At 42.0% G+C, this 11,613-nt stretch overlaps 1 protein-coding gene across 1 annotated transcript; it reads right to left on the bottom strand.

Moving 5' to 3' along the window:
• Positions 1-440: 440 nt before the first annotated feature.
• Positions 441-11,541, bottom strand: IFT27 (intraflagellar transport 27). The gene is made up of 7 exons (XM_026118003.2): positions 11,312-11,541; positions 7,961-8,040; positions 6,773-6,832; positions 6,045-6,104; positions 4,983-5,100; positions 4,550-4,659; positions 441-4,338 (listed from the first exon to the last, which is right to left on the bottom strand). Exons 1-7 carry the CDS (start codon positions 11,343-11,345, stop codon positions 4,240-4,242), a joined length of 561 nt encoding a protein of 186 aa, XP_025973788.1. The 5' UTR covers positions 11,346-11,541; the 3' UTR covers positions 441-4,239.
• Positions 11,542-11,613: the final 72 nt, after the last annotated feature.

Here is an 11,613-nt window from a genome sequence, read left to right as displayed (position 1 = left end):
TACATTTTCTACTGTAGCCCAGCCCAGCACCCAGTTTAATTGCTAGTTTATGACTTAGCCTGTTTTGTGCTTTCCATGCTACTTCTTTCCCCACTTAATCTAATAGAATTATAGAAAGTATTGCTGGGAGGACCTCAGGAGGCCACACAGTTTATCCTTCTGCCCCAAGGCAGTATTTCATTTTCAACAACATCATGTGTCTTTTGCTATCAGGTTAGATCAGTCCAAGATGTATAGCGGTAAAGAAATGAAGCTTACCCAAGGGAGTCAATTGGCATAAAAGACTAAATCCAGCCCTTTAAGTCAGTGAAGTTATATCAAAAATAACCCTGGACGAAGCAGTGTCATTTATCAGATCGGTTTTCCAAAAGATGTCCTTTCTTAAGTTTTAAGTCTCTAAAATGAACAAATCTCTAAAAGAAACTGTTCTGACAGCCCCATTTCGGTATATTTAATGCTTTATTATGAACAGCAGTGATCACTCCATTGTTAAGATTGAAGAGATCTTATCACAGTAAGATCGACTTTGAAACTCTTATTAACTCCTAGAGCAAAACCTGATGTTTCTCAAATTCTACATCCTGCATTTCACGCCAAAGTAGAATGTATCTAGCAGGCTTGACAAGACAGAATAAAAATCATTAAAGCATCTTTAATATTACAGCTTTACAAAAATGAGTTTCCAATAAAATTTCAGAAAGTCAGACACCTTTTTAAAGTTCATTCTTCCAAAACAATTTGACTAAAAATTCCACTTTTGTTTTCTTTTATTAATCTCCCTAAGAAGAAATGTCTTGTAGCCTTAAGAGTCGTTAGCGGAGAAATTAGAAGGATCTAAAAAACTTAACGAAAAACAAATCAAAACAAAAAGAAAACCCAGCTTCTGATATATCAAGCTAAGTAAAGCAGGGCAGGGATCAGGGATTCTGTGGAGCAGAATCATGAGGTCCAAAGGCAGATAAGAAGGAGAGGCTCTGAGGAGGAAAGCTCATTCTTGCCAATCATACAAGCAGGCAGGAAAGAAAAGACTGAAGGACTATGCATCTCTGAAAGACAGTTAAAGGCCTGTTTGTTTCCTCTCCTTCCTTGTAAAGTTTCAGTTGTTCTGGTTGGGCTGGGGCTCTTCGAGGTTGTAAACATCCACGCTGGGTATCTGCAGCACTGCACAGCTGGACAAAGCAGAAGAGCTATAAAAAGACAACAAGCTTCCTGCTCAGCTTTCTGCCTTCCTCACACTGTTCTCCATAAGTCAGACAGATTTAATGGCTATAAGCAGCAAACAAGCATCCTCACCTTATAGATGCAACGACAACAATTAGTAGATATAGTGAAAGGAATTTAATGATGCTTCAGACTCTTACTCATCCCGCTTGTCCAGCTCACCTACCCACTACCCCAAGGTCCTTCACACGGACACAAAACTATTTTCCACAGCCTACCCCTACCTGGCTCCCATAGTCCCCACCCACTCATCACCACCAGCATCTACAACCAAGGTCACACATAGACTAGGAAAACAGCAACAAACAGCACTTGCACCATATTGGTATTATACAACACATTAGCCAGGAAGGACAATATATTATGCCTTTTAAATGCATTGGGAAGGACTGAGATGGCTATGGTCAGACATACATACTATTTTGAAAGACATTAAATTACGTCTACATTAGTGCTTGAAATAGTCATGAAAAAAGCAAGTTTGCCAACATGCTTTAGACACAACCTCTTTTGTAATTCTAGTAATGGCCTGGGGAAAGAAGGAAAGGGGCAGTGGGTGAATCCCTACTGCTAGCTAATTAGATAATACATTTCCTCTCTCAGGCAATATATCTTTCCCTGCATGGGCTGCATTTTTCTTCACTAACCTCTCAAAAGCAGCTTCCCTATAAATCACAAATCACCACTGCAAGCATTCCATTAATGAGATCCTCCAGCTTTTGCATTCATTTAATAAACAATGTTCACCCACCTTCATCTTACTGATGGGTTGAGACAGCTTATTCAAAGTTATGGGAGGTCCTTCTGGTGCAGGGAGACTGAACTCCCCAGTTAAAGATCACACAGGATTCACTTTATCACCCATTCCCCAGCCATTCATATTCCCCATACACCATGTCACAGATGGCAGACACACCTGACATGCTATTTTCAATATGAAAAAATATCATTCTCATGTTGTAATCATATCATGAGTGGAATTTGGGGGAAAAAGAGCTGCCAAATCAAAACAAAACTTTAGCAGAGAAGTTCTTTAACTAGATTAGCACAGTACCCAAAATAACTCTTATTCTTATTAGTCAGAAGTGGCTAGCATCTTCAGGCAAGTCTACACTCAGCCCATATAAATAAGCAGACACTCCCAAGATTAACAATGCAACCCATGTAAGATTAAAAAAAAAAAAAAAACAACAAAAAAACCCCACACAGTAATGCTAATCCAAGTCAAAAAAGAGTGAGTTTTCTAGTTACCCTTAGCCAATGGAGGAGTCCTCCCTTTTTTGGAGCATGTAAGAGCTTTCCCTGCGTGTTCTGTCATTTATTCAGATGGCTTCCTGCAAAAGGACACATTCCTTTTCTCATGGGCCTAGCATCTATTCAACCCCTTTTGTTGGGATTCATGCTCCTTAGCTGATTCCCAGCATCAACATACTGCTGCCAGTGAAATAAGCCCAGCTGCTTTTCCAAATTTTTAAAGTACTTCATAAACTCTGCTACAACATCTGCAAGCGACATTTCTTATGTTCAGTCCGAAGTGCTTGTCCTAGCAATGGATATAAAAAATGGTTATAAAATATACATATAAGTTTTGAAACACAGATTCCTGAAAAGCCTGCCTGAAAAGCCTGCCTGAAAAAAATCACTCAGTGATTACTCTCCACAAATTTCATCTTCCCTTGCCCAAGGGAGGTTAACAATATTGGGAGAAGAGAAAGGTTACAGTCTTGAACTCCTCAGGCCCAGCTGCAATACAGTACCACGGCTGTTTTCACATACTGTATTAGCAAACAAATCATTACACATGCAACATCAGTACTCCACAAAAAAGAGAAGTTCTTTCTGAGCTTTTACCCTGTCTGACACCAAACTTCCAGCCAGACATACCCCCTTCCCTGATTCAGAATAACTTAGCCAGGTTGTCTTTTGCTTCCTGAATCCTATTTCCACTAGTGATGTCAGAAGGATAGGCAGGGACAGTTTAACAACAAAGACGACTCTGATTCTAGTGAGGGACTGTGAACTGACCCTAGTGAGAATAAGGCATTGCCAAGTTCAGTTGACCCCTTGCAAAAAAAAAAAAAAAAAAAAGTGATACAAAAACACATAACAAATGCAGGGAAAAAAGAAAAGATAGTTTGTTTTAAAGTGCTGGACTTGTCTCTAGAATAAAAGAGGTCTTCTTACTATGACTTCATTTTGCAGATAAGGCAATTTGGGCATGACTGGATGGGAGTCCTGCTTGCTTCAACAGAGGGTAGCTTCTTGAGAAAGCATGTGACCTGGGACCAGCAGAGGGCACTGCGTTACCAAGTGACAGCAGTGCAGATGCAAGACAGACAGCTTCTACCAGGCAGAGGAAGTGAGCCACGCTGGAGAAAAGAACCAATTCTAGAAGTCAGACAGTTATTAGTCATCAGTGTAACAGTCCTACAACTGATACAAATAACACCATTAAAACAGGCCTCAAGCTCTGGGCACTCCCAGAAGCACGCCTAAATCCAGGTTGGTCCCCACACATCTCAGTTTCCATGTGTCAATTTTGGAGCACAGGTCTCCTACTGAAAGTGCTTTTCAAGTGGCAGGGTGTGAGCAATCCTGCCCTGCAACATATGCACTGGGGCTAGGTTGCTTAAGTTGAAAAATATCCTGTCAGCTTCCTCTCTCCTCAAAACTTCCAAATCCTTCTATGCAGCAGCAGGAAGTCTGTTCAGACAAGAGACAAGGCAATATCAAAGCAAAAAGCTAGCAATTTCCATTCTGCTCTCCCTCTTTTTCTCCCTGCCTCCTCCAACCAAGCAGACTTTCAGGGAGCAGACAACCAACTCAGGGGACATGAAAGGAATGCTGAGGTAGCAACTGTAGAAGACTGTCTTTCCATATGCTTATTTCCAGTTTATTTTGAAATACCAGAAGATGACCATGAAAAAACAAAAATCTCATATTTTATCTTCTCTCTGTATTCCAGCCTGGGCACTAGAAGAAGCTCAAGGGCTAAATATGTCATCCTAGTCACATTCCTCAAACTAGTGAGTGAAAAGATTCCACCTTCTCTCTGTACAGTTGGTGGAATGACTTTGCCAGGATGCGGAAAGGGACCTCAAAGTTTTTCATCTCCTTCTGTAAAGAAATAAGAAAGTTGTGAATGACAAATGGAATAAGCATTTGACTATTTCTACTCTAGCTACTTCATAAAAGACAGATTTAAACTGAGGGCGACTTAGAAGACAAACAAGTAAAACAAAGCCCCCAGTTACCCCTCCTCACCTGAAAGAGGAGATAACTTTACAGACACCCACTTCCACAGATGGTGAAAGGAGAAGATACTCACCACTGACATCTCGCAGTATTCCAGGCCGTGTTTCTCAGCCCACTCCTGTGCTTGTTTCTGCTCCACAACTCGACGACCAACCAGGTCTGTTTTATTCCCCACTAAGACACCTACACGAAAAAAAACCCCACACACAAAGAAAAAACCCAACCCAGAAATGCTGATTTGTTAGCAATAAATGCCAGAACATTTGTAGAAGGTGCTGAAAAAGTTGGGGGTGGGGAGAACGGACTACAACTACCTAGAAAAGATTCCACAACGGAATCATCTGAAACATATTTGTGCCTTGTCTGCTTTGCAATAAAAGCAGATGAGTTGGAGAAAGCCATGCCTGGGCTTGGCTTAAAATACATATTCTACGCCACATCTCAATGGGAACAGCTGCTGCCATGCAAAAGGGAAGCAGATAAAAAGAATCTTATCCATTCCTTACCTGGAAGATGCATCCCAGCTCCCTGAGCCCTCAGCTTCTCCAGCCACTTGGCACAGTTCTTGAAAGATTGCTCATTAGTGACATCGTACACAAGGCACAGGACGTTGGGTTGCTCCCACTGCACAGCAAGAAAAGAGTGTTGTCAGTTCTAATGAAACTGATGTGGTCAACAGCCAGTCTGCATCTGCAGAGTAAACACAGATGCTAAGACAAAAATAAAAAATCTAACATACAAGAGCCCTATGCCCAGGCTGGGGTTTCATATTTCTGTTGACCTGATTAAATGGATAACTGCCACTGAGAGCATTGGTCTCGCTCTCTCTCCCCATCCTGTCTGCACAGTTGCACTCCTTTATTTGTACCAGCTCCAGCATTCATTCCTGATCCCTGGGAAGCTGATTCTGTATTCTGAATCAGCACAAAACTAATCGAGGAGAAAAAAGTAGAATGCTTTTTTGCCAGTTTGAGAAGCGGAAGCAGCTTCCCGAGAGGTCCCTTGCAAATCAGACCTGGTGTAAGGGGAACAGTGGAATTGCCCCTTGTAGTGGAATGAATCGTTACATTGACTTAGCCATCCTGTGAAGTCTCATCTTGCATCAACTAATTGATCCTACCTTTTGAAATGAGATAATACAATGGAGAACTGTATAGATAAGGACATGAACAGAGTGAAGGAAAAATCAAGGGCAGTATTATGCACATTGGCATGAAAGAGTCCTGTTGGATCAAAGTGATCACTATAATGGCAAAAATCCCACTGCTGGAGTAGTAGCAAAATGAATGTTTTTCTAAGAAAAGTAAATTTAACCAACAGCACACAGCTGTTCTCAGTTAAATATTCCTATTTCTTCTGTAAGAAATTGAAGGATCACCTGCATTCCTTCCTAGATTTCTTCTAGTATTTTTCCAAGTTTCAGAGAGATAGAAAAGGAGGCATTGGCAACTGAAGTAGTTGCTCCCATTTATGCTAAAGACAAAGTTTGCTACATCTGCCAGACTGGGGAGTTCAGCTCTTCAAAGCAAAAGCACTTCTTTGGAAGAGGGCTGTTACATAATACTTACCAGTTTCTCCAGCATCTCAGAAAATAAATCTTTACCTGCAGAGTCAAAAATGAAGAGTTCCTGAAAGCAAAAGGAGAAAGAAGGCTTTTGGCAGGAAAACTGCAGTGTAGGGAAAGGTTTAGAAAGTAAATACTGGAACCCATCACTTCTGAATTTTGTTCAGTACAGTAGTGCCATGTCCCTAAGGGACAAGCTCCTCACACCAAGAATACTGCCAGTTCAGACAGCATGAGAAAAGAAATAGCTATTTTTCCTGTATAAACAATAAAAGGGTTACCTTTGGGGCACCGAGCCTGGTTTACACCCCTACTGGAAACAGGGTGTGTGGAGCAGGATAGTAAGAAGCTAACCTCTATTATTTATATAAAATTATACACACATACACACACCCATTAGTGGGAGTATAAGGCATTAAGGAAAAAGAATTACAGAAGTTTGGGGCTTATTTGTTCTAAAAAACATGAACTAAGCCTAAGTGTCCTAAAGGACAGTACACAATCTTTACAAAGCTGGCAGCAGCTTTGGCTTAAAATGTCATGTTGTATACGAGTACATAAAACTTACATTCCAAGATTAAACTATCCCTGGATAGATCAGCCTCATTTCCTTAATGCAACTTAATGGCCTTATGAACATGCAGGGGGATCTTCCACCAGAGTGAGACAAAAAGTGAGGTCTGAGCTCTGGACATCTCTTTCTGACTCAATTTATGTCACAGAAAAACTCACCACATTATCACTTGTCTCTGGAACCGATACGGCCTTCACCAACAGTTCTGTGCCCGTTGTCTGTCAAGAAGAATCAGGAAAACAAGGATCAGAAGAGTTTTTAAGAGCCTGTCTAACTGCATACCAACTGTGCATTGGATTGAGGCAATTCTTGTGAATCATTACAATTCCATCAAACATATACTGCTGGGAACTCTACAATACTCCACAAAGCTCTGGTAACGTACTCTTACTTACATGTCAAACCCATGTAGATTTGCTCTAATAAGGAAAAAAGACAGAAAAGAAACAACATCCAGAAATTGGGTTATATACATGGGTGTTAGTCAAAATCTGCAGGGCTACATTCACTATCACATTGCTGCTCTAAAACATGCCTTAGAACTTTTTGCACCAGCCATGTGATCAGCTAACATATGGGATTATGGTAATTTGTCCCTCTTCCACCTTTTATCTCATTCTGCTTTGTAGCTCATTTGTTTGTTCTATTTCTATCACTAACTTCTGGTTTCCATCTTTGTTTCAATGAATAAACATATGCCAGTTCCCCTTCCCCCCACCCCCACCACACACACACACACACACACACACACACACACACACTCTCTCTCTCTCTCTCAAATTTTTTTTTTAGCTTACTTATATTTACTTTTATTTTTATCCTGCTTCTGATTAGTCATCACCATTGATTCCTGCACTGAAAGACTGCAAACTGCATCCTCTTCATCAGCGAACAGTTTCTGTAGATTATAATTATCTTGGGGCTATGCAGCACATCTTCATGTTTGCATAGTGATAAGCACACTGTTCACACACACATTTAATAGTTGGAATGAATAGCTTTCTCCTTCAGCAATGCTTTTTCATGGAGCGCTCCCTAAAGGAGTAGCTCTCCAAGACCACAAAAGCTTGTGAAAACATTGATTCAGCAGGAAAATCATAAAAATTAACTGGTTGACTCTGCATTAAGCTTTGAAGCCAGCCCCTACATAATGCAAAGACTTCTAAAATGCTAAGCCATTTCTCTTCAGAATGTAGTATGTGAGAGAAAGAAAACCCTACAACAGGACCCCACGTTCAATGCCTCAACTTAAACTGACATTATTCATTTTGTTTGAGAGTTTCTTATTTTTCTCTCATGCGATTCAGAAATGTTGCTGGATATCCTCTTGTCTCATTTATGCTCACCAGTGTGTAATTTTTCTGAAAATGGGCCCCATCATTACAGAACATCTGGGCTAAAGCACTCTTCCCCACAGCTGGATCACCTGTGAGACCAAAAATAGAAAAGATTTTTGTTTAATCTTATAGAAGCTTATTTTCCCTCAGTTCCATTCCTATCAAATGCCATAAGAGGTAGCTTTTACGTTATAACCTGAATACAGGTAATATAACTCCCACAAGAAGCACAAAACAATCAAAAAGGCTTACCTACATGGCGAAATGAATATTGCCATTATGCATATTAGGCTGATTTCAGATTTCTGCTCTGTCAGCAACAATAAAGGGTCCCCAGATCAGAGCAGAATTGCCATTTGCTCTAAAATTTATGTCTAGCCTATAGCCTTTACCTAAAGATTAGCATTTCCCGGACATGGGATAAGAGGGACGGGGCTGCATAGGAAGCTGTTTCCTCTCCTTAGATTACATGTTTTCCTCAAATTCAAATCATTGTTATACACTGAGTTCAGGGAAGAGACAGATCATTTTTATTCTGCAAAGTTTCTTAAGCTGGTAACATTCCCCCATGAACTCTTCTTGCTGAGCTTGCTAAGACAGCAACTCTTGCTGACTCAGTGCTGCTGTTGTCTCATTAGTTGCATCCTGGACATAACAGGAGAAAACGTCATTGGCTGGAGAGAAAGGTCCTCCTGATTCATCCCTACCTGGGAGCAAAATCAGGGAGCTTTAGTGCTTGCTCTTTTAGAGCCAAGACTTACTGGTTTGGTTTGCACAACAGTTTGAGCAAACTGGAAAGCTGCCCTACCTTGGCCCACTATTACAATACTCCCTAAGAGCCAATGCAGTGGCAGAGAATTGCAGAGTTTGTGTGCCCAAATCACTTCATGAAACATACTGTACACCATAATTGCTGAAAAATGAAGAGTTAACTTAATGCTCCCAAAGGGCTTATCCTTGCTTCATATCTCATTTTACTGGCCTAGATAGTTCAAATGGGCAGGAATAAGGAATTAAATCTCTCAAGGTTATAGTTTGAGCCTTGAAGGAATATTCATGACAGCCAAACCTGGAATACAATTCTTTTATCTTACATCATTAATAAACAAAGCAACATATGGGCATATTTTGACCCTATTCCAGTTTCCTAGACTGTGTTTTGAAGCAGATTGGGAATTTTTCTTCTCACATGATATTATAGAGGAGGAAAGGTACTTTGGTTAGTGACAATTTCTCCTAGATGCATCAACCAAAAAATAAAAATGTTTAAACATTTTTTGGTGTGCTTTCTTCTTTTAAGCTGAGTTGGGCTCATAATATTTAGACAGGAAAATCTGGTAAGTCAGCTTGCTTGTTCCCTGATCAGTTCAAGTTTGTGCTGGAGACAACACTGTTCTGAGAGGAAGCTACTCTGTATTTCAACAGACAAATAGATCTGTCTTTCTAAGATGAGATAGAGAAGTACACACTGCTCCAAACTGTGCGAGGTTCTTTTATTTCCAACATCCAGTGCAAATTCCTATCTAATTTGTTGCCTTTTTACAGTGTGATAGCCCCAGTTGGTCTTCCTCTTATCTTATTCTTAGCCATCATCTTAACCCATTACTTCACTACATTTCTCTCAAAATAATTTTCTTTTCTCTTTTCATTTAGTTTGGTCTCATCTGCCAATGCTGCATCTCACAGTATTTATTGCATCCATAGTTCTGCTATTCTGTCAGAAACTGTAATATGTCTCAAAAATGCCTACTACTGCTAACTGTCTTTTCCATAACGCAAACCTTTCACAGTGTCTCCACAGTAAGCTCCAGCAATAATATCTTTGACTGTGTATTACCCTCAAACTAACATAGGAATTGCTTCCTATTGTCAAGTTATTAATCTCTCTTTTGCTAATACAAGCTCTTTTCCGTTGTTCTCCTTGACCATTTTGCAGCCCCCAATGCTGTAAGCCACTCTACCCTTCATAATCATTTCATTGGGTACACAAGAGTTCCTTGTTCCACTTCTGGATGTTTTTGCTCCTACCTATGTAATTGTATTCTCCTGTTCCCTTTAGTTTGTTGTAGTTATTCATCTGTTATGGCCCTTTCACTATATTGGTCTCTTTTGGAAGAGATAGAAGTTATCTTGCCTTGCCTGCTGCCTTCATGTATTATTTTTAATAATATATTGATATTATCCTAGCACTTAGGAACGCTGCACAGAATTGAAAAGGCAGCTCCCAACCCAATTAGGCCTAAGCATGTAACTGGGTCATCCGCAGAAAACCTATGTTCATTTAAAATGATCATGGAATTGGCCTTGCTAACATTAAATGACAAAACTTGAAAGACTTCAGCAAAGCCTGTGTACTGGGACAAGACTTCCAAATGGAAAATGATGCATAAGCCGCAGACCCAGAAGACGGGCAAGATATTCATGCTGTCCACAGTAACTGTCACAACAGAGGCATCAGGGAGATGCTGAAGGAGATTAACTCTTTTGCCTTTGCCAAAGATTGCACTTGGCCTTTGTGCAAGTTGGTTAGCTACTTCTGACGCAAAAAGATTTTATTCTTGATGAAAGAAAACTGGTTTGGAGCAAGGAGTTAAAGCTGAGAGTTGTCCTCATTCAAATGTTTTACGACATTGCGCTTGTGGTTGAGGCTGCACAGAACTTAAGTGTGTGTGTGTGGGGGGGGAAGTTTTCTCCCCATAGTGTTAACAGTCAACTGTATTTACTTTCCTCACCTCTGTAAGTCATCGTGACTAAACAAACTGGTGTCTTCACCTTACTTTTTTTCCACATTAACCTACGGTTTGCTTGGGGAAAGAGAAGCCTTTGTGAAGGGTACATGCCTTTTCCCTCTACCCTCTCCTAAGGCTTTTTCAGTCACAGTCGCAGAATGATCCTAATTTCTGCCACAAATCTTTCCACCAGCACACAGGGATCCCCCAGTACTAGGCAGGACTCAGCCTGATCCCTTTATTCTTTAAGGCCATGTTTCCACCCCATAAAAATACGCTTTATTTGGGATCCGGCCGCTGCTTTCCTGGTGGTTAAGATTACATTTCACACCCTCCCACAGCACAGCTCGCGACTCTCCGTACGTCGCGGCGAAGCGCGGAGACAATAAAATCGTGATTCCCACCATTTCGGTCCCGACAGAACAACAGACCCCCCGCCTCTCTCGCCACCTCTCCCCCACGTGCTTTGCCGGCGGGGTGACCCCCGGCGAGGGGCCGCGACGGCAGCCGGCTGCCACCGGTGCCACCCGCCACTACCGCCCCTCGTCCCAGCGCCCCCCTCCCCCAACAGCACGCACAGCGCCGCGATCTCGCTTTAGGGCCCTGCCGCCGGGGAGGGGGACGGGCTCACCTGCCAGGAGGCACTTGGCAGCCAGCTTCACCATGGCCTCGGCCTGGGGGAAGCCCAGCCCAGCCGGACACCGGGCCCGGCAGACCGGGAAGGCAGCGGGAGTCGCCGCCGCCGCCGCCGCCGCGGTTTGCCCTGGCCCTAGCAACAGCGCGGCCCTGGCAACGGAACAGAACGAACGGAACGCCCGCCCGCCCGCCCGCCCGCCTCCACCTTCTTTGGAATGCGCCCGCCCGCCCAACTCGATTGGCTCTGAACTCTGTTCATCAATGCTAGCCGGAGTGATTATTGGCCCTCTTCTTTTC

The sequence above is a fragment of the Dromaius novaehollandiae genome, chromosome 1 (genome assembly GCF_036370855.1).
Source record: "Dromaius novaehollandiae isolate bDroNov1 chromosome 1, bDroNov1.hap1, whole genome shotgun sequence".
NCBI lineage: Eukaryota > Metazoa > Chordata > Aves > Casuariiformes > Dromaiidae > Dromaius > Dromaius novaehollandiae.
Note: the sequence above shows the minus strand (reverse complement) of the source record. Positions and strands in the feature narration are given on the sequence as shown.

What these genes read in the sequence shown, in the direction of transcription:
- IFT27 (XM_026118003.2), bottom strand. Translation starts at nt 11,345, where the DNA reads ATGGTGAAGCTGGCTGCCAAGTGCCTCCTGGCAG. An exon ending in CTGAGATGCTGGAGAAACTG is followed by an intron (nt 5,101 to 6,044) that starts GTAAGTATTATG and finishes CTTGCTGTGCAG; the next exon opens with TGGGAGCAACCCAACGTCCT. An exon ending in AGCTGGGATGCATCTTCCAG is followed by an intron (nt 4,660 to 4,982) that starts GTAAGGAATGGA and finishes TTTTTCGTGTAG; the next exon opens with GTGTCTTAGTGGGGAATAAA.